Genomic DNA, 22492 nt, shown 5'->3' with positions numbered 1-22492 from the left:
TGCAGAGCAGAAACTGGCTAGGGTCACGTGTGCGAAGCCGAATCAAAGGGAGTATCCCGGCAATGCGCTGTAAACAAAGGGAAGGTCAGTAGCAGAAGGTGAGACACAAAACGCCTCTGTGTTGGTTTTGTGTGTTTCTGTATATGTGTGTGTGTGCGTGCGTGTGAGAGGGAGAATATACACTTCCTGACTATACTTTCTCTTAATGCCCTGACATAAAACAAATCATTGTAAGTGTATGAATGCACTCATATGCTTCCCTGCTTTCTCTGTCTCCCCCTGCCACACACACACGCACACACCCACACACCCACAAAGCTCAACCATTTCTTTCACTGCTGAGACAGACGGAGGGGAAGCTGAATGGATCAAAGTGAGGTTTGACACGCGAGGATACATTTTGCTGCCTAATCATGACCAGGCCTCCTCACCGGCTCCACACTCTCTCCCAGGCGTAGCAGAGTGAGCTACACACAGACTCTGAGCCATGCAGAATCTATGAGGGAGCACATGACCGTGTGTGTTTAGCATGTTTTGTCACACATGGGGATTTCACACCCTCAGAGCACCGCTTCAAGGTTGGCCTCATTGCGTTCAGTAGCATGCAGGCCCAGTTATCAGCGAGTCCAGAGGATAGTTGTGTCCAGCCACACCCAGGCAAAAGGTCTCCCTCCACCTCAGCCACTAGTCAAACAAGCCTCACCTTTCACCTCCTGTGGAACGTGGTCAGAATGGGACACAATGCTATTAATAGAAACCTTTATATATAGATTTTTATTTTTTGGTGTCACAGCGGTTTGTTGACAGTTTGAGCTGTAGGGTGTTTTGTCAGGCTGAGCTAAAAGAGGTAGCTTGGAGGCTAACTTAAGTAAACACTTGGTTGGGTGATTTATTGTTGCAGGCATTTGTAACCTGAGATTTTACAGCTTTATTATACTGAAAGTAACCACGTAGACATGACTATCCCCCCCCCCCCGAGTCTAAGAGGGTCATGAAAAGAGAATATGCTACACCAGCGAACATCCGGTTCTTCCTCTTCTTCTTTTCCTGTTGTGGTTTTTCAGTGACTGATACTCTCCACTAAAGCAATATTTATTCAGAAATGTAATTCTTCTGCTGATGTGCTTTCACAGCTGCTACAGGTTACACAAAAGCAAATGTACTTACATGTGCATGTTATGAAATAGTCTCTGTGTGTGAACACTGGAATATAATGCCCATACAAAGTAATCGGTTGATTTACATTTCCTTGTTTCATTTTCTCACTCGTGTGGGTTTTAAGATTAGACTATAATACATTTCAGTTTTTGGGTGTATTATTAAATGTTAGACGTTACAAAAATGTTTACATTTAAAGTTGGTTTAATATTTTCTACTTTACACCTGTATTTGTTATAAAAATGTATCTGGTGCCATTTTACCAGACATGATACATTCACAGAAGACTAGTAGTTGTAGTGCTTCTGCTTCTGCTTCTGCTGCTGTTGCTGTGACTGAAATGGATGTAGGATTTGTTGACAGAGCTGCAGTTGAGATGTTTTTTTTAAGAACCATTTCAGATATATTGGTGTCACTGATTTTTATGACTGGTGTTTTACTTTCAAATTCACAACTTTCAAATTCACTCAAATATGTTGGCCTAATGATAAGCAAAGGAGACGTATTGTTCTCTCATCTCATAGAACACAAGGTGTGCCCAGTGTTTTGTTTTTTTTCTAGGTAGAAAGTTCTGTCTGCCTTATGGCAGGTATTCACTAAACCATAAAGTCCTTTATATATTATAGAATATCCAAAATCAATCTTTTAGGCATTCTTTATTTAGCCCGATACAATTTTATTGAATAGTAAATTGAGTAAGGTTTCTTTTTCCCCTACTACAATAATCTGTGATACCTGTTTGAGTCCTCTGACCCTGTTTTGCACTTGTTAACTGGGAAAGTAATGACACGATGCCACTAATCACAAACCCATTAAATCATGTCTCTTCCATTTCCCCTGATCTGCTTGCATCACAGGAATGTGAGGAAACTCATTTGTACGAGGGATGTTCCTGGTGACTAATTTACTAGTCAAAGAACATTAACCAAAATTAAGAAAGTAATCCACAAAAAGATAAAAGTTGAGTGCAGGCTAAACTTTGTTCGCACAATTGTGCGTTATATTTGAGAGTTGTGTGAGACTGCTGAATCAAATTTTATTCAGTATTCACTTCAGTCGTTTTCATTGCTGCTGAAATGTGTGGTAAATTGTGGCAAGCTTAGCACACACAGGTGATGCCAGATTGGTTTTAGAGTGTGGCTAACGCTAGCAGTGCTGGCAGCAGTAGACTTTCTTACCTTGCATGTTGATGTCCACACATCTGTTGGGTTTTATGGAGGTTTTACTCTGACAGTCCAGAGACATACTAGATTAAAAAGAAAACAATAGTAATAATAAAAAACTGCAGAACTGTGCTGGGTTTTGTGGTTCTCTATGCGAGACAGAGGGAGTACTAATGAAATAATGAAATATGAGCTTGTTTTACATGCTAGCATTTCAGTTGCCAACTAGCAAAAGCAGAAACTATTAACCATTCAGGTGATTGATTTAATCTAAAACAATATCTGGACTATCCTGCTGCGTTTTAAGGTGGTTTGAGTTTTTGATTGTGTGAGATGTGTTTATCCCTGCGTGCATAGCTTAAACAAGGCTGCCTCAGTATCACCAGTGGTTTGCATTTACCACTTGGTCGTAAAGCATCATTTTCATTTTGATGTGTGTCACCTGGGCAGACCTGTTTCAGTTATTTTTGTGGTTAAATGCCCTGTTGTTGTTGTTTGTTTGTTTTTTTTGTTTTTGCATTTTAAACTTTGCCACAACCAACACTTTGTCACTTGGTGTGTTCTTTGCATGCATCACGCCAGGTTTTACATTGCTCCTATTTACTTAAAATGTGGCTGTTGATTTTGGTTGAATGGTTCAAAAAGTTACTTAATACTTTTATCTTGACCTTAGAAAATCTCAGGAGATCAAGGAAAGAATTAATAAGGACATAGGAAGAGAGAACTGCGGTGTGCAGGGAGTCCAACTGCACTCAAAAAGCTTCTTTAATAATGTGATGGTTGATGCCATTGACATGGTTCTGCAGTATGGTGGTGTACCTCTGAAGATGGACTACAAGAAGTGAATTTTTTTTAAGTTTCAAAGTCCTTCCACTTTATTTTGTCCACTTTTTAAAAATTTAAATCTAAGGCCTGCACACAGCGCAAAATCCTGATAACCACATTTTATTGCTGCAGTATAATGTCCATCATTCACAAAACACATCAGCAGGTTATGACATGAAATGGAAAACACACTGTTAACATTTACATGATCTGTGTCTCTTGTCAGCTATGTTGATCGTGTTTCTAATGACGGTTGCGAAGTGGGTTGCTATGAATTATGGGATAGCATTATCTTCTTTCCTTTCATAAAGGATGCTCCAGTGTATCCTCTCCTAAAGCGGGGAATAAATGAAGCATTGAAGGACCTTCCCTGAGTATCTAGAGAATTCGATCCAGCTCTTATTAAGGCTGCCACGCAGATACTTCCTGGTCACTTCACTCTGTAAGCAGATTTGAACTTTCATCCAGCGCTTGTGGTTGTATTTTACGCGTAAGCATGAGAAGGTGGATTTCTAAAATAATCTAAGCCGTGAGCTTGCGGTGGCCTCCCACCAAACATACAGATGCAGTATACAGTGACACAAATACAGTAATAGAAAGCCAGCGCAGGCCACGGTTCTGCTGTGTGTTGATGTATGAGCGCGTCTGGGAATGGAAGGATACAAGTGCAGCCTGGCTTAGGAAGAGAGGGAGAGAGAGGAGTGGTATGGACTGTCTGGGGTTGCCATGGGAACCCAGCTGCTAAAACCAGGCAGGGTCAGTGTGGAAGAGAGGCTGCATGCAGCGCGAGTGAAGGGATGCCACCCGGAGGCCTGTTTGCGAACTACACAAACATCATATGCACTGAAGTTCAGGCTGAATTCATCTTTAAATAGTAAGAAAGGAAAAAGGATATTAGCTCTGTTTATTACAGAGTTTTCTTTCATCCTCTGTCATTATGGATTATTTCCTATCACCAGGTTGTTCAGGCCTGTAGAGCTTAGTTCAGGCTTATGCAATCTGCACTGATACTGTAGACGCCCCTGTCTAATATTAGTCATTGGTTATTGACTTTTGATTAGGGGAAAAGAGGAAAAGCTCATTTTCACTGGGTCACTGGTTGACTTCCAAGCGGAACAACTAATTTGACATAGAGGCTGCTGTTGTTTACAGGCAAGAGATTTGAAACCTGCTCGATAATGTTGATTTAGACTATTTTTACTAGGTTTTCTATTTCTGGCACAGACTCATTCAGTAGCTTACTGACAGCGCATCGATGTCGGGCTTCAATATTATTTAGAGAAACCCATAAGTCAATGGCACAGTGAGAACTGTATTTGGGAGCTCCACATGGGACACAGTTCACTCCCAATGTTCCCACTGTAGCTCCAACTCAGAGGCTGAGACTATTTTAAACAGAAGTAATGTAATGGTCCACACAGACACTAAGCAGAGACAAAAGGGCATTACAGGCTATTTTACATTTTTATACAACACCTTTCAAAACCATGACTTGATGCCGGCCTGGAAGGCGAAATGGAGGCCTTGAGATAAAGCAGGCTCTTTTGTTTACACAAGATTTGGTTTGACTTTCAGGAGTGTCTCCGTTCTTGCTCCTATATTTAGGAAGTACCCACTGAGCCGTTGATGGATTTGTCTAGTTTCAGATCCATCTCCCAAACTGCACAGTGTTCCTGTTTGGATGGATGAGTTGAACCCCGGGCTTGGATCTTTCCAGCAGGTGACCGGGATCCTGCACAGCTCCACCTTCGCTGTGTCCCGCCGCACGTGGCCCTGCGTGCTGTACCAGCTCAATACATCGGCCAGGCCGTGTTATGTGATGAGCTGTGCAGCGCTGCCAGTTTTGTTAGGATACTGGGTGTGTTTTGTAAGAGAAGACAGATGAAGCGTGGAGTGGAAGTTGTTCTTTAAGTTTACAGTTGGTGTGTAGATACTAGTTTAGGTTAGACTTTTAGAAATGAGTACAAGTACAGCTGAAAACACTAGTCTGCTGATATAAATATAATCAACTCTTTGGTCATTTTTTAAAAGAAATCTGCATTACTAAAGTGTTTTCAGCAGCAATAACAGAATACGCTGCTGCTTCTTTTTTTTTTTTTTAATGAAATTTTTGTAAATTCATGGCATTATGTTTGGGCAGAAAGTCTCTGTTGCTTTATTTGAGATAAGTTTATGCATTTTCCTGTTACTTCTAACTATTTCATAAACATGGCTATTTTGCTAAAGTAAATTCCGGTAGTTTTCCTTTGGCTCTGGAAAAAAGCTCTTCGGGGGGCACACCAAAAATTCCTGAAAGCAGGAAAAACCCCAGCACTGCTAGTCGTAGAAAAAGTAGACACCTGAATCTGTTATCTTTGGCAGTTGGAAATTGTAATTCATCTTCTGACATTTTATAGCCTGAGTTGTTAATAGAAGTGGGAAAGTCCTCAGAGAAAGTGGTAATCCATTTAAACACAGTTAAAGTGGGAAATACTGAACTTTGGAAAGAGCTTTGAATATTTGATTTTAAAGCAGTAAATGCAAAGACAGTTTGTAGTTTGCACACAAATTCTTGCTTTCAAAGGGCTTAATTACCCATAATGCTCCTGGAAATCAGTGCTATGAAAAAAGATGCTGACGACTCATGTTAAGGGCCAAGTTTTGCCTAGTTTTAATGTATGAAAGCATGTGGGGTTGTTGTTGCTCAAAACAAACTAAATTGTATGTGGTGACCACAACTAGTCTGCATATAATTTAATTTGTGTTCTCTTACTTAACTGTAAAATTCACAGACTTCTGTTATTTTCAGCCACTTTCTAAGCAACAAATGTATTGAAGCTTGATTAAATTAAGCCCAGCTTAAGAAAAACTGCCTTTCACATTTATTCAGAAAAATATTTGGGGTCTTGGATCTATACAACTTGTACACAATACAAAAATGAATTAAATGCACATTACAGATAAAAATACGCACAGTTCAAACAGAAAACATTTAAATGGAGGGTTACCAGTTAGAAACGGTGTAGTGGGTCTGTTGTGTCCAGCAGTGTGTTTTCAGGCGCTGTCACCAGCCAGTTGGAGACTAAAGCTGAGAGTCCATTATGCTGGCCCGAGCGCTCAAAATATGGAAACTATTGATCGGATCCTCTGAACTGCTAATTAAAGATGGTCCGCTATTTGTAAAAAGTCAACCCAATTATCAAATGAGCACATGAGTCTGGGTTGCTGTGGGTCGGTATGAAGGTTTCCAGTGTGTTGGAGGGGATTTTTTTTTTTTTTCCCCCAGTATTTATTCCTGTGTCTTTTGATGTCTTCAATTTTGTTTTGCTTTGGACACGTGCTTTTTTTTTTTTTTTTTCATGCACATAATTAGATTTTAGCACAAATTTAAAAGTGATCTGTTCCTATTTTGGTCGTCTCCTCCAGATATCTGCTTTATTTTGGTTGTTTCCTTGTTGTGCCTGTTGCAAGGCAAACATGTGAACAAGCGCTAGCATTAGGTTCCTGAAGAAGGTGCTGTGGAGCTGGGTGGCCGGTAACCCCGAGCTCCTGGTGGAAACATACCCACCATGAAAATCTTCCCCCTGCACCCTTTTCTGCTCAGTGGGCAGCAACATGTGGCCCGAGGCACTTTGCATTAACTGTCCCTCAACATATCGGAGTGCTTGAGTGAAGCTCAGCCTGCGTATGTGCAATAATGCTTGTGTCTGTGTTTCATGGAAAGACTAGGCAAATGGCACAGAAGAACTAGAGGGGGTGCACTGCTAAGTGAGATGAACGGCTTAGCCATTTAGCGCCATAAAGGGGGCTTTTTTAAACCTGAAGATAGCACTGTGAAAGCTCATCTCAAGCAGGGACATGTGTGAGGATGTTGTTTGTGCCATGGTTTAAGTCGAGTTTTGGGAATTGTTACATCCTCGCTTTAGAAAGTAAACAGAAACAGTAAAGAAAGCTAAAAATTGTCACGATGCCTCTCATTGGTGGGGTCTGACCATATTGAACTTGCTGTGTAGTATATTTCTCATGTCAAGCCATATGATACTGCCCATAACAAAGTTTATACATAGCACACAGGCTGGCCCACAGCACCAGCCCAACACAAAGAGAATAAAAGGGCGACTGTTAGAGAGCAGATTGTTGGTATTTTTTAAAAACTTTAAATATACACACAGAGAACAAACTGAACTGTCATGAAACAGTAAAAGCCTTCTTTATAAGAGCGCTACTGTGTCAGGCTAAAAACAAATGAGAAATTACATCTCATTTAATGTGGTTTGATGGTTGTGAACAAATTTTAAAGTCATAAAACTAATTCATAAATGCCAAGCATAGTTTTCTGTGTATATATCGTACACATGCTAAAAACAAAGTGGCAAAATGGCGGCCTGCTATCCCTCCAAAGCCACAAATATGACAAAATGACCACATCACACAAAGATCTCCGATGCCAGCGTTGAGCAGTTCTTGGAGGAAATTGAAGAAATGGAGCACAAACCACAGATTTCTCTGGACCTTAAGCCCGTCTATTTGTAGCACTCAACCAGAACAGCTGTAGTCACTGTAAACTGCACTGAAACCTTTTGATAAGGCATTATCTGGACGGCCACTCGATGATCAATGTTATCTTTTTCGGCCTTTTTTCCTGGATCCAGTACTCTTGTTTTTTCTTTCTTTCTTTTTCTTTTTCTAGCCTCTTGCCTGGTACAGAGACTATATTTGGATCTCCAGTGCTCTACCAATAGTACTTCTGTCACATGGCAGTCACAAAGCACTCAGTAATTATAACCTAGCTGGGTTTCTGCAAGGAAGGCTGACTAAAAATACTCTCACATTGTTGCAGCAATGGGGCAAAAAAGCTGGAGAATTTTAAAAGGCTTTGCCTGTATTTTTGCGTGTCTGTGTGTGAGTGAGAAACACTTTAACATATACTGCGCCGTCTCAAATAACAGTGCAGTGCAGTGGGGTTTACTGGTTGTGCTTCTCGTCTCCAGAGAAGCGCTAATTGGTAAATAATATAATTAATTGTGTAATATGATGGGTGTGCTTCATGTTGTACGACTTCAGAGCCAGGACAAAAAGTAAACGCTGTACTCTAAACCACAGTTTCTTGTTTTCTCTCTCTCTCTGCGCTTTTTTTTTTATTTGTATTTTTTCATCACATCTTTTAGTGTTTATCTAAAATCATGTTTTTTCTGTTGTTGTACTCAAAGTGAACTTGATTATTTGCTTGATCACTAACCTGATGGTAACCTGGTAATTGAGTATTTCTAAATGTAAGAATTGGATAATTTATAGTTGAAAGGTGAAAGTGTTTAAAATATTGAATAAATGATAAGTGGTAGGTACTTAAATGCATAATATATTGTGTAACACGCACTAACACGTCAAATGAAAAGGTGACAGACGTATGGAAAACATGAGTATTCTGGTTTCAGATGATAAAGCATGTTTGAATGATGCAACAATTAATGTTTCAAAGGAGCTTAAAATGTAAGAAATATTGAAGAGGAATTGATGAGAGCCTTTATATTCACAAGTCACAACTTTTAACATTAATCACAGTTAAGTTAAAAATTAAAGCAAAAAAACCTCGATGCCAGCCAGCTTCATACTTTATATCAGCTAGTTGAGTTTGAATATTTTGAGATTTTTTTTCATCACAAATCTTTGTTACATCATCTCAGGTTCTAGGACTTTGGTTCGTCACCATATTCTGACATTTCATAGAGGAAACAATTAATGCAGCAGACTAACCGCTAAGAAAAGTGTGAGTCTGAAATTTTCACACTGAATTGGCTTCCTACCTGATGAAACATTTTCAGAAGCCCAGATTGTTTAGAGTCTGGTTGGGTTTTTGTGTGTGTTTTGCTGCCCATTTGTCTGTAATTGCCTATGTGCATCATTGACCTCTATACTCGTCAGAAATAACTTAAAATTAAATTCTCATTGCTACGACCCCAGCTCTCCAGGGGAAGGGAAACATTAACAACCGCTTGAAAATGGGTTTGGGGAAAATTATAATCTTTTACTGAGTTGAAGTCTACAGAAATAATATAGCTAAGCGGAAAATAAAAATAGGACAGCTAAAGGCAGCAAGAGCTGCTAAAAATAATCATAACCAAAAGAGACTCTTACCTTAGGTTATTTTCAGCTTCCCGCTAAAACCATATAACAAAATAAACAAAAGCACTAGTCTTACTTGTCTTCACAAACTCTTCAAACTGAACACAAGATGATGTGGATTTTATTGTTTACTTGTGTTTTTTTTTTTTTTTTCCCTTTCCTGGGAAACGCTGGCCAGTTTTGTTTATTCAGGACTCAAACCACTAACATTATACACATAATAGAATTATAGACAAAGAGATGGTAGATGCAGGGAGACACGTAACCATATAAGAGGTCGTGTAAGATAGAAAATCCCACACAGATTGTGACGTTTCGTTACAAAGCAAACCACATCCATGAACGTCTCAGGTGTATGTGTCAGGTCTGTAAAGATGATTGTCAGGCGTGTTTTCAGGTTCACCTACAAAGGTCAGGTTGTAAATCGAAGACGTTAAAGAATTGTGGGAATTTTAGATGCTGGATTAGAGTGTTGATCCAATGGAGAGGAAGGGTAGTAAAATAATAAAAGGGCAATTTTTAGATTCCAACTCAGGCTATGGTAATCCTGTCCTGAGCACTTCGTCTGTTACTTACTTAATTATTGCATAATTAAAACAGCACAAAAAGAAATTGCATTACATACATGTATTCTGGACGTCAAATGCGATGTATAACCGATTTTGGACAGCATTGTTTTCAAATAATGATGGTGTCTTTGGTTTCCAAGTGAACTGCTGGAGTTAATTTCAGATGTGACCTTCCTTTTCTCTGTACTGCATATGTTAAATGTAATAATACTGTTCATGTATATGAATTTACTGTGAGAAAGTGGAGTGCTCTTTCAAAAATAGCCTTACTTCTCCTTTTTTGTGGGCAGAAACAGTTGGTGTGATGAAAACATTGTTGTCGGAGCACATGAGCAGCGTCTCTGTTATCTAATGGTTCATAATGGAGCATTCATTCTGGGTTATTTAATTCTCGTTGGGTGTGTTAGGTGTGCTACTTGTAGGGCTGAAGTGAAAATGAACTGACTACATAAACTCTAACCCAGAACGGGGATCTTCCGACGCTTTGGGTTTCCTGTGCACCGCAGCTGTGTTGGCTGTCTTGTGACAATGCGAAGCTGGCGAGCGTTTGGGTAGAAAATGAAGGATGTGAGGGGGAGCCCGTTTGGTCCACATCTGTGTCCTACTTACTAGAATCACTCACCAGCTTCAGATGTAGATGAGGAAACTTTGTAAGATGTACACACTTTTATCCCCTCTGCTCTGACAGACACTTTGTACCATTCTCTCTATAAAATGTGTCTGCCATATGGCATGGCTGTGACCTGGAGCAGTTTGCATTTAATTTGAAATAAAGCAGGGTGATGGAGACTCAGATGTTCTCTTCCTGATGGAAAAATCGATCAGGTGATGGAAGAATGTATATGCTTTTTGGGAAAGTGACATTTTCAGTTGTTTAAATTGTTTAACCCATAGTCCCCCAAAATAATAATAGAAATATTATAGTTTGCTGCCCCTCCCTGAACCTGGTTCTGCCGGAGGTTTCTTCCTGTTACAGGGGAGTTTTTCCTTTACGCTGTCTCCAAGAGTGTGCTCAAAGGGCGTCATCTGATTGTTTGGGTTTTTTCCTCTCTAATATTGTTGGATCTTTACATTACCATACAAGTGCCTTTAGGCGACTGTTGTATTGATTTAGTGCTACATAAATAAAAGTACATTGAAATTGAATTACAAAGACCGCTAATTTTTCACATCTTCAATGTTTTCTTTTTGGTTTTTGTTTTTCACAAAGACAAAAAGGAAAAAAAAAAACTTTTTAAATGGTTGTCACTTTACTTTAGGAAAGTAAATAATCATTAAATCATATAAACTGTTGTTTAGAGAGTGTGCGAGAGCAGTTTATAGCTCTTTTTAAGCCTGTGTACTTTTTGGGGGGTTTTTTTTGTTTATTTGTTGTTTTTTTTGAGAGTAACGTATGTATTTTGTGCAGCAAGCACATTTGTATTGTAGCAAACATTTTTGCTTTGGGCCCCGTAGTTGGTTAATTTCAAACCCTGTTATTCACTGTTGCTTTCATAGTAAAGCTGTTAACAACAGCAAGCTAAATATCAGTGAATCATGCTAAAGAGACTAAATGTTGACATTTTAACAGCTGATCTATACATTTGGCTCGTGGACTTATTCTTTATAACATTGCGCCTTGTCTTTTCAAATACCCGTGGTGTATTTTAAATGTATCATGGCCCTTGGACCGGCCTTGCTGGAGTCTTTTCATGATGTGATCCAGATGATCCAGGGGCCTGTGTGACCATGTGTCCCCAGCCTCGGTGTCCTCATCCTGCCTGCTGTGCTGCAGAGAGGCCCAGCTGCTGCTGCTACCGCTGCACATGCTCTCTCAGTAGTGAAGAGATGGCAACAGCAAGCTGTCTAACCTCCACAGTAACCGCCTTATGTAATCACTCTGGCTAGAGACAGACCAAAATAGCCCAGACTGAGCAGGCCTGCCCTCTTGTGGCGTACAGCTGCCTTAACACCGGCCTAGCAGGCCTAAAACAGGAGTCAGACATGGCAGCCGTTTCCTGCAGCATTCAGTGTAGTATGTAAATATTTCAATGTACTGCACAGATATAACAAAATGCATTATGTGGCATTTGTAGTTTCAAGCTGATCAGATCTGGAGTTATATTTTTGGGTTAGTTCAGTGAAGACTGAGTATTTATGAAAACAATGGTCAATAATTTTATTGTTTTACAGTTTAGTGACTTTACATTTTATATGTTGATGACTCTTTCTGCAGCACATAGAAATGGTGGAAGACAAACAAAGTTTAACTACTCTTCTGTTCCCTCCTTTGCAGTTTCCTGGACAGAATTGATTCTGTAAGACAGAGCGACTACACGCCAACAGACCAGGTCAGTTCTCCTGCCAGTGTACTCAGTATTAAATGTATAAATCACCAGCAAAACCCTGCCTGTTGTTTTTTCTTTCTTTTTTTCCCCTTCCTTTCCTTGAACTGCATGTTTGTTTCTTTGTGTTCACTACGTGTAGGACCTGCTACGCTGCCGAGTGTTAACTTCAGGGATTTTCGAGACGAGGTTCCAAGTAGATAAAGTGAACTTTCAGTAAGTCTCTGCTTAACTTTAACAAGGACATAAACACACACAATGAAGACATGTTTGTCCTCATTTATTCTCATTGTTTGCCAACTTTTGTAAACCCTGTTAGCAGCTTGTGTAGCCAGGGTTAATAAGGCAACTTGAAGGGGAAAAAAAAGAAGTAGTCCAATTTGACATGGAAATTAAATAAAATAGTTGGGAACAGGGTTTCTCCAGGCTTAAAATGGGACCTTTGGGGTTGACTGCACAAAGCTGAAAATCTGTGTTTCTAGATTTTTGTCTATTTGATAAACAAAATGCATTTTATCCATGAGTCAATGGAAAAAGGGAAGTTTTTATTTATTTATTTTTTCCTGGTAATTTTTCCTTTGGGTGAAGAGCCAAACTTTTTTGGGAGGGGCAAAATGTTTTGTATATAAGAAGGAAAAAAAAAAATCTGATTTTAGGCAGAAAAACATGAAGCATGCCCGAACTAGTTGTGTAAACAGCACAGTTTTCCAGAAATGTTTCATCAGCTAGGAAACTATAGCCACATCCTACCGAACTAACTCAACAGGACTCAACATAACCTGTGATCTGATGGCCCGTAAAAAGTAGGCTGGGAAGTTGATCAGCAGTTGCCAGCAATATTTTCACATTATTTGGTTTAAATGTGAAGGGAAGCTTTTTTTGTTTTTTTTTAAACACACCGATGCACGCACAGCTCCAGCTAACTTTAACTTTGACTGTCGACAGCAACCACACCCCTCTGCTGGGCCAAGCCTACAAAGGGGCAAAGCATTTACACTAATTATTTTCAGATTTGAATTATTAATATAAAATATAAATCTACTAGTAGATGATGCTATATTATCATAGATTATGGTAGCTGTATTCAGAGAAATTAAAGTGGCGCTACTGAAAATGTGTTCTGCCGGCTCTGGATATTGGGCTGGTTTTGTCACACAGACCTACCAACCCTGACGTGTACATATAAATACCAGAAGGTCTCAGTTTTCATTGCCACATTCCTCTTTGTTTGTTGTTTGTTGGTTTTTGATGAGACGTCATTATAAAGTACTTATGGGAAGGATCAGTATTATCATTGTGTTTCCAGCTCATTCCATTATTTACACCCCTATGAACAAAATGATCACGAGCCCCGTATTCCCTCTAACATTGGTTTATCTAATATTGCCTTTTATGCAGCAACTTTTCCGAACTTCACAGAATTGTGAAAATGAGCCCGTCTAGGTGTTTTCCGGATTTCCAGTAATTTTCTTTTTTAAAAACACTGGACTGTGCCTCCTTGTTGGATCACTGCCCTCTTGGGTGTTATTGCTATATTTACTCTGGCCTCGTGTTAAGAGCCTCAAATGTCATAAGTTTGTTCCTTTGAACAAAACCCTGAGCCCACAACCTGCTCAGCAGCTGGAAGATGAGGTAGGAAAGCACGTCATAGAGGTGACTAAAATGCAAAATGATTCCCCTGCGGTCGACCAGTGTGATTTCTGAGCCTGTTGCAAGTTATTTACTGTTGGTTACAGTTATTAGAGCAGCCGATAAAGGTTAGAGTAAATGTTTTGTAACAGCTTTGATGATGTCAGATGAGGTGACCCATTTCGGCAGTCGCAGACACAACAGTCTTATTCTACCATCTGAAATGGGCCTTTGTATCACATTATATCATCCTAAACGATTGGTTAAAAAAGGTCTGGGTCATGACTTCCCTTTGGGTGTGTGTTTGTCATTATTCAGCTTTGATGACTCCCAAACATCCAGCCAGGGACACACAGACATTACAAATAATTTCGCCCTTCGTAACATTTATTAATTAATGGATTATTTATGCGTCCACAGTCGTTCCGTAAGTGTCAAGGATCTCTTTTTGCAAACCAGAAGCACATGTAATACAAGACAGAAACACGTCTTTTGTGAGGATTTTTAATTTTATTTTGAGTCTTTATCAGGACAATCTGTGAAACAAAACTGGTGTGTAAATGCTGTACAGTATGTACCTGATGCCCTCAGTCCTGAGTGATATGAACTCTTTGATCAGAAGAGGGCAGCAGCGAGTATCTGACCCATTACTGTCTCTTCCACAGCATGTTTGATGTTGGGGGCCAGAGAGATGAAAGGAGAAAATGGATTCAGTGCTTTAACGGTGAGACTTTTCCTCCTTGTTTTCCTTCAAATAGCCACACTGTACATCCTCGACCTGCAGCTCATTCTCCTCCCATTACATCCTGCCCGTCTTAAGGTATTTTCTCTCAGCTCCAGCATCCCGTCAGTTGCATAAGGACCAGTCCAAATCTTAAATCGGTATTGAAGAGCCACGTCTTTGGACTTGTTTATAGTCAAATCTACGCTGTCTTTTTTTTTTTGTTTTCCTTGACACAAAGTGCTCTTTTAATCAGTTGTTTCTATTTTTAGGTTTTCTCCTGGTTTTGGTTTGCATATTACTATAAATTTTGCTTTCGTTCTCACTGCGCTATTGTGTGTTTTTAAACCTTGAATGTTAATACATTTCCCTTAACTCAAAAGCACTTTGTGTCCACTCCCGTAGTTTTAAATGCCATATAAATAAAGGTGATTTGAGACGACTTGAATATACTCCTTAACACCAGTGACGTCAAAATCTATCTCCTCGCTTTCTTCCAGACGTCACTGCGATCATCTTCGTGGTGGCCAGCAGCAGCTACAACATGGTAATAAGGGAAGACAATAACACCAACAGGCTACGGGAAGCTCTGGACCTCTTCCGCAGTATTTGGAACAACAGGTGAGTCCCTATTTTTTATTTTTTTAACTCAAAATGTTAGAAAATCCTCACTTTCCTTTTGCAATGAAGGAGAATGCCCACATAAGGCTTAAAAAGTACTTAATATAAGTAAATAAAACCTGCTTCTGTCCCACCTTTGTGATTTGTGTAAATACAAACTAAATATGATTACTCAGTGTCAGCTTTATCTTTGAAAATCCCAAAATTTCCACGGCTGAAGGTTGAAGCTGGTACAGTTTCTTTAATGGTGGGGGTTTTTTTGTTTGTTTGTTTGTTTTTCAGATGGTTACGCACTATATCCGTCATTTTATTCCTGAACAAGCAGGACATGCTGGCTGAGAAAGTACTAGCTGGAAAATCCAAAATTGAGGACTACTTCCCTGAATATGCTCGCTACACCATACCAAATGAAGGTTTGTTCCTTTCTCAGTGCAGCTGGCTTGTCTATGTCCAGACAGACTCTTGAATTCCTCGTCTCGGTCTGTATTAACGTTAAATTTGTTTTTCTTTTTAGCAACTCCTGAACCTGGTGAAGACCCGAGAGTGACGAGAGCCAAGTTCTTCATCCGAGACGAGTTTCTTGTAAGTGTATCAGCGTATGTCTGGACTGCTTGAAGTGAGCTGAAGTCAATCAGTGTCCAGCCACGAATACACTTGTCCTGTTAATTCATAACTTAGTATTTTACACACGTACCTGTAATCCCAGCTGGGCCTATTATGTTGCTTTGAACCCGATGAACCTTTTCTGGTGGTGCCGACCTCCTCGTGGGGACAAGTTGTCTGCAGATGAGCAACGCTGATTTCAGCAGCTACTACTGCTGCTACGGGTCCTGCCGCTGATCATAAAACACATTCTGCAGGGTTAAAAATTAAATTCGGTTGCATTTGTTTTTACTATAAATGGCTGTAACGAAGCTGTTTTTGCATGGCCTTTTTTGTATACGCTCTGTAGTCACAAATAATCTTTAAGACACAATTAACATTATTATACAGATTATAACTTTATTAGTAGGACTTAATGCTGCAGCAATAACTTGAAGCATTTAGTTGAGGAAGTGAAGGGTTACATCTGTTCTTGGTGTTTGAATGTGAGCTGTTCTGTGGCTGAATTCATTTCTGTCATATTAAAATAGTGACTCCAGCGTTTCAGTTTAATAGTGACCAACGTTGTTCTTATTTAGTGGGTAGAACAAATATGGGTCTAGTGTGGTTTTCTGGCCAGTGTTTAACACACTAGACACACTTACGGTCATGTAAGCTGTATTTAGGGACTGATTGCTCTGAAATCACTTGCCTCAGTTTCTAGTAATGACAGTGAGCTTGAAAGCTGTGAATTTCCCAGAAATAAATGTGTTATGATAATATTCCTGTTACCTGGGACAGATACCTGGGAATATGTGTGACGGGCATCACGTACTCCAAATGTAGTGCACTTTTAGGAAGAATTATTCAAATTACAGACTTCCTTGTATCACAACTTTTTTTTTTTGGTGCACATTGGTGAAATATGTCATTTTTAAAGATGCAAACTTTTTACAAAAATGAAGATGAAACAAGCGCGGCACAGCTTGCACAGATTACAAATGACAAAATCCAGGGAAACCAGCAAGGTGTCATGTGGTCTAAGTGTAACTACACATAACTACTGAGCCACTCTGTCTTCAGGTAAAATAATATTTTAAGTGTGATGCCTGTAATGTGATATCTAACCAATAGAGGGCGCTAAAAACAAGAAGCTGAGAGGCCGTCATGTGTCAAAGTACTGCAAGTGCACAGAAAACTTAGAATAACAATGGCTTTAGCACATTAATCTTAAATATGCTGAGCAATATTCAAGGAAAGAAGCGGGAAAAGCTAAATGCTTCAGCTGAATGAAATAATTCAAATAATATAAATAAAGTAAGGTGTGTGCTTTATTCAAGGATGAAATAAAACAATTTATCATCACATTTACAAAAAAAAACCTGATGTGTGAAATTAAGAATGGTTAAAGGCCTACTAACGTCAGTGAAACCCAGTGGTGTTTAGAACAGATGTGATCCAGATATTTTGAGTAAAATGACAGTGAAGTGCTCAGATGAGTCACAGTTTAAGCTGCAGAGGCAGGAAGTAGTGTGGTTTTTAGGTGGGGATGGTTCTGTAAGAGCTTTTAGCTGTAAAGAAAAAAAAAAAATAATGGGGAAGGGAAGAAACGAGAGCAGCAGATCTGAGAAACTGAGGGAACATCAGGGAGGCTAAACGTGTGCTCGTGGCGTGGAAGATGTGACGTGTCGTGTCTGTGTCCTCCTCAGCGGATCAGCACTGCGAGCGGCGACGGCAGACACTACTGCTACCCCCACTTCACCTGCGCCGTTGACACAGAGAACATCCGGCGGGTGTTCAACGACTGCCGGGACATCATCCAGAGAATGCACCTGCGGCAGTACGAACTCTTGTGATGGGAGACCGACTCCGTCAGCCTTCTGTGTTTTTCTTTTTCTTTTTTTTTTTCTCCACCATTCTGCATCCTTGACGAACCTTTCCTCCTCCTCCTCCCTGACTCTTCACCCCACGTCCCCAGAAGAAACCCACCCCGACCGCCCCTCCTGTCGAGGACTATGAAGTACTACTGAAGTGTGTCAAATCCTCTTCCTCTTTTTAACTTCTTAGCTTTTTGTACTACTTTTTGTTTTCTCTCTCCGAGATTTCGTCCCCATTTCACAGATGTAAAAGGAAAGCTGGGGAACAAAGTTGATGTGTGCCGCTTCTTTTTTCTTCTTCTTCTTCTTCTTTTAATCCTTCCTTTTTGAATGCCTTCATTTTTGTCATTCCACTAAGCCTTGGGCTACCTCCTTTTATTTTATTTTTTGCCCCTTTGTGTCCATTTTTTTTTTTTTTTTTTTTTTTGGCTTCGTCTTTGGACTTGGACTGGTGGGCGAGGACACATAAAACACACCTGGAGGACCTCAGTGCAGAGGCAGTATGTGTGTGTAATGAAGAGAGGGAGGAATGCCATGTGAACGAGTGTGTGTTTAACCGCCATGACCCCTCACCTCCTCTTGTAATATTTTTTTTTTTGGCCTGTCATCCCGCCCTCAGCCTCTCTGACCGCCTTCTTCTCCCCGCGTTGAAGATTACTGGACGGAGGGGGAACCGAATGGATGAAGAGATAAATGCACTTTGCATCAGGTTCCTTAATAACTTTTGTTTTTTTGTTGTTGTCGGTGTTTTTTTTTTGTTTTTTTTTTGTTTTTTTTTGTTTTTTTCCCCAGAGGAAGCATACACACAATGTAGCATCACAATATTTATTACCCTGTCGCCCTGCTTGCCGAGCTGCAGGGCGGACCGAGCAGCCGAGAAGACGTGTGGAGCGAGAGATTAAAGATGGGAGGGGGGCAGAAATTACGGCGACTTGAAGACGGATTTAAATGAAGGAAAAGGGACTGAGCTCTCTGCACCTTAGCCCTATTGCCTCCACGGACTCGGACCTGCCTCCTTTTTCCACACAAACCATCCTTTTAGCTTAGAGATACTGATGGGGAGGAGGGTGGGTGGGACGGGAGAGAAAAAAATGTATTGTTTTTTTTTTGGTTTTGTTTTTTTGGGGGGGTTTTTGTTAACTTGTACACTGTGCAAGGTTGAATTATCCTGTACAGACTGTAAAATGTAATATTATTTTGTACAACTTAATTGAAAGAAAAACAAATCTACTTGTAGATCTTTGTGCCTTGATTATGGCTGTACCTGTAAATGAGCTCAGATGTAAGTATGTTTTCAACTGCGCTGTACAGCTTGATGTCAAACTCTATCGGCAGCGAAAGACTGCAGGTAGGGGACTTTCTCTGTAGAGTTTAGTTTTTTCTGGTTTATAAAAAAAAAAGGAAAAAAAAAAGGAAATGCTGTTTAGTAAGAAATAAAAAATAGGGAAAAAATCCTAAAAACCTGTATACATTATGCAAATTAACCACTTACCTGCAGTGAAGACCAGATGTTGCAGCGCCATGCCTTTTTTTTTTTTTTTTTGTTCTGTTTTTTTTTTTGTTTTCCCTCCTTTTATTATATATATTTTTTGAATTTCACAGCTTTAAACAAACATTTGAATTCCATTGAAAGTGTCCAAATTGCAACCTGGTGTTGTTTTAATAGGAACCAACGTTTTTTCGATATGAAGTGCGTGCGCGTACGCGTGTGTGTGTGTGAGCGATCCGTACTGATGTGCGTGCCTGTGCGCATGTGTACATAAAACAAACATAGACTCACAGACGCATTGTGTGAGTGAGTGCGCGTGTGTGTGAGAGTGTTGGAGAGCAAGTGTGTTGTGTGTGTATAAAATTTTATAAATGTATGTACATGTAAATTTATAGGTCTATATAAATATATATGTACAATTATACATGTTTAATTATGTGTGTGCCTAGGTGTACATACCTATGTATGTATACGGTAAATATGTATACATACACACATAGGAAAGCATGTTTAGAATGGAGATGAATAAATGAGAGCGTGCAATATTAGTAATTCTTTGGTCCTTTGGAGCCATACCCGATGGCACAGGCACTATGAATGTGTGAGCAGCACCCAACAAGACGAGCTCTTCTCCTTGTACAAACAGCATCAGCCTTTTCTTCTGCTACAGTACACGTCTATCCCCAACAGAGAGTGAACTGACTGGAGGTGCAAAAACCTTGTTTGGCCTGGGAGGATGATTAAATGACATTTTTATTTTCTTTAAATAAAGAGGCACATTAGAGGACTTTGCTTTATTTCCATCTTGGTGTCCAGTTGTGTCCGGATTTTCTTTATTCATTGGTGATTTAAAAAATAAAAAAATAAATGTGGAAGACCGAAACTACCAAAACAAGCAAAAACAAATTAAAAATGATTGGATAAGTAAATCAATATGCCATTAAATGCACCAAAAATTGGGCAAGCATTTATTAATATATTGCTTTTTAAATTATATTTGGTATAAATCTCTAACATTATAACGGTGATGGTCAATATTTAATACTGCATCAAGTAAGTTTTAATTTGCTTCTTTAAATGTTTACCCGTGTGTCACTTTTCCACTTTATCTACCGTAATTTCCCATTGAATTTTGACTTTATACCCAATTTATTACTTCTAATATAATTTCTCATTTTCCTCACCCAAAAATAGTTTTTCTGTAGGTTATTTGTAATACAAAAGCAAATAAAGCAGAAATATTATTCGTCACATTTTACAAATTAACTTATATTTGATGCATTTCGGCCATGTTCATTTTAATTCCTTAGACAATAATTAATGAATTGCTAAATATGCAAATTAATGCATGAGAAATAATAGTTATAAGGTGAAAATGTGTTTTCATGTGGTTCTGTTAGTTTTTTACAATTACATCGCCTTAACAATATTTTACTTTCCCGCATTAGTTATTAGTTTCGAAATCTGTTTAGTTCTGTATTTTCTTCTGTATTTTTCATGCGTTTCAAAGTATAAATACAAAAGCAAATTAACCTAAATATCAATTTATGCCAATTGTTATGGATTTGTTAATACCTACATTTTTCATATTTCTTTCATGCATCTAAAGGCATCTAAGGGTTATTTAATTACTACTTTATTTGTTATTTTTGCTGTTTTGTTACTAATATTTGAAACTATTGTGAGGAGAGCGAAGCTGGGTACTTTCAGTATCTTTTTGTTTTTAACTTTGAGATGATCATGATAAACAGTTTTATCTGATTTTAAAGTTCTGGTTGATTAAACTTCACAGAAGGCAGGTTCAGCTAATAAAGTTAATAATGGCTGGGTTTGGCTGTACGTGCTAGGAGTGCATAGAATTGTGGTGCTTCTGAGTTTTCATGTGACATTTTTTAAAATTTATTGTTACCATAAAACTGAAATCACACATTCAAAACCTGAAATGATTGATGATAAAATACTCGATCCACTTACTATGAAATAAGAACACAGTGTTGAGAGAAGAGATGATTGAAAGTTTAAATACTGATTTAAATCCGTGACATTAGTTGCCAAACTATAAGTAAGAGATAAGAAATAGGTGGTAAATACATCATTTTCTGTATTTATATTTTAAAGTTACTAAACCAGACATTCCCTTTTTTCACCCCAGGACAGCTAATTAATAAATTCATCAAAAACTAAAATTATTTTATTAATTCTGCAGGAAAAGCCTTATTTATACAGTGGAAGTTTGATTCTCCTACTGAAAAAAACAAAACAAAAACATTTTATTTCCTCAGAAATAGAGTTACTAAGTCAAAATTTTGATTTCAGTATGGCAAAAAGTTTAGCCCCCCTCCACCCAGCTGTACTCCTGCACTCTTTTTAATGTCCACTGACAACGACCATCACTGAACAGAGGTGGTGGTTTACCTCACCAGCTACCAGCCCGCAACAATACAACAATGCCTCAGTTGACCTCAGTAGCTCAAAAGATGGTGGGCTGGGGCAGTTAGGTTTCACAGTTTTGGCCTGGTAATGGTCCATGCCTTTTTTCACACCTTGGCTCGTGGGGGGAGTCACATGATTAATAGTGGGCCAACAACCTTCCGCATGATTTAAACAAAAGAGCAGACCCCACCAAGGTGCTAAATACCAGGTGGGGCAAAACTTCTTCACAAATTAAAGAAGTCCCGGTGGCTTCTTTTCAAGCTCTCAAGACTATCATGTCCTAAATTACTGAGAGCCTACACAGACACACAACCATTTAAGAACAGTTTGCTCAGTGAGTAAGCTTATACACAAGTGGAAACATATAACAGCTTCCCAGGAGTGGACGTCCCAGCAAACTCACCCTAAGGTCAGACAGTGCAATGACTCTCAGACTCTACAAGCATCATTTAGCAAGTTAAATGTTAAAGTTCATGACAGTACAATTAGAGTATGGCTCATTTGGAGAGGATGCCAGGAGAAAGCCTGGCAGCATGGCTGAGGTTTGCAAATGTGCATCTGAACAAACCACAGGACTTCTGGAACAATGTCCTGTCGACAGATGAAATCAAAGTGGACATTTGGCCATAAAGTACAGTGCCACGTCTGGCAGAAATGAAGCACAGCATAGTAGCACAAAGATCTCATTCAAGTGTAATGAAAATCAGCATGATGATGATTTCGGGCTTGTTTTGAAGCTACGGGACCCGGGCACCAGCAGTCATTAGGTCGACCAAGTCTGTATATCAAAGTATTCTAGTATTCTTTTTAACCACAGCTAAAAAGATGACACTGGGTCACAGTTAAGGTCTGTTCTATAGACTTTATAATCCAATCAATCAATAAATAGTGACTAATTTAATATAAAATAAACATAGTGGATTAATCCTGCACATTATTAAAGTAAGAAATGAAGGTACTTTGTTATACTATTGCTAAAAGCTGTGTTTTCTCAGTTAT

The 22492-nt window shown here is 39.2% G+C and overlaps 1 protein-coding gene across 2 annotated transcripts in view; it reads left to right on the top strand.

Moving 5' to 3' along the window:
• Positions 1–19863, top strand: part of gnal (guanine nucleotide binding protein (G protein), alpha activating activity polypeptide, olfactory type) — a 53313-nt gene extending 33450 nt beyond the window's left edge. For both annotated transcript variants that reach the window (XM_039602568.1, XM_031731034.2), the window contains exons 6-12: positions 12093–12147; positions 12284–12357; positions 14436–14494; positions 14992–15112; positions 15395–15525; positions 15627–15694; positions 17404–19863. In XM_039602568.1, the coding sequence (XP_039458502.1) occupies positions 12093–12147; positions 12284–12357; positions 14436–14494; positions 14992–15112; positions 15395–15525; positions 15627–15694; positions 17404–17550 (655 nt within the window). In that variant the 3' untranslated portion in view covers positions 17551–19863. The remainder of the gene's footprint in view (positions 1–12092; positions 12148–12283; positions 12358–14435; positions 14495–14991; positions 15113–15394; positions 15526–15626; positions 15695–17403) is intronic.
• The last annotated feature ends 2629 nt before the right edge of the window (positions 19864–22492 follow it).

Source organism: Oreochromis aureus, linkage group 18 (genome assembly GCF_013358895.1).
Source record: "Oreochromis aureus strain Israel breed Guangdong linkage group 18, ZZ_aureus, whole genome shotgun sequence".
In the NCBI taxonomy this organism is placed as follows: Eukaryota; Metazoa; Chordata; class Actinopteri; order Cichliformes; family Cichlidae; genus Oreochromis; species Oreochromis aureus.
The sequence above is the reverse complement of the archived record's forward strand: the minus strand, read 5'-3'. Positions and strand labels throughout refer to the sequence as shown.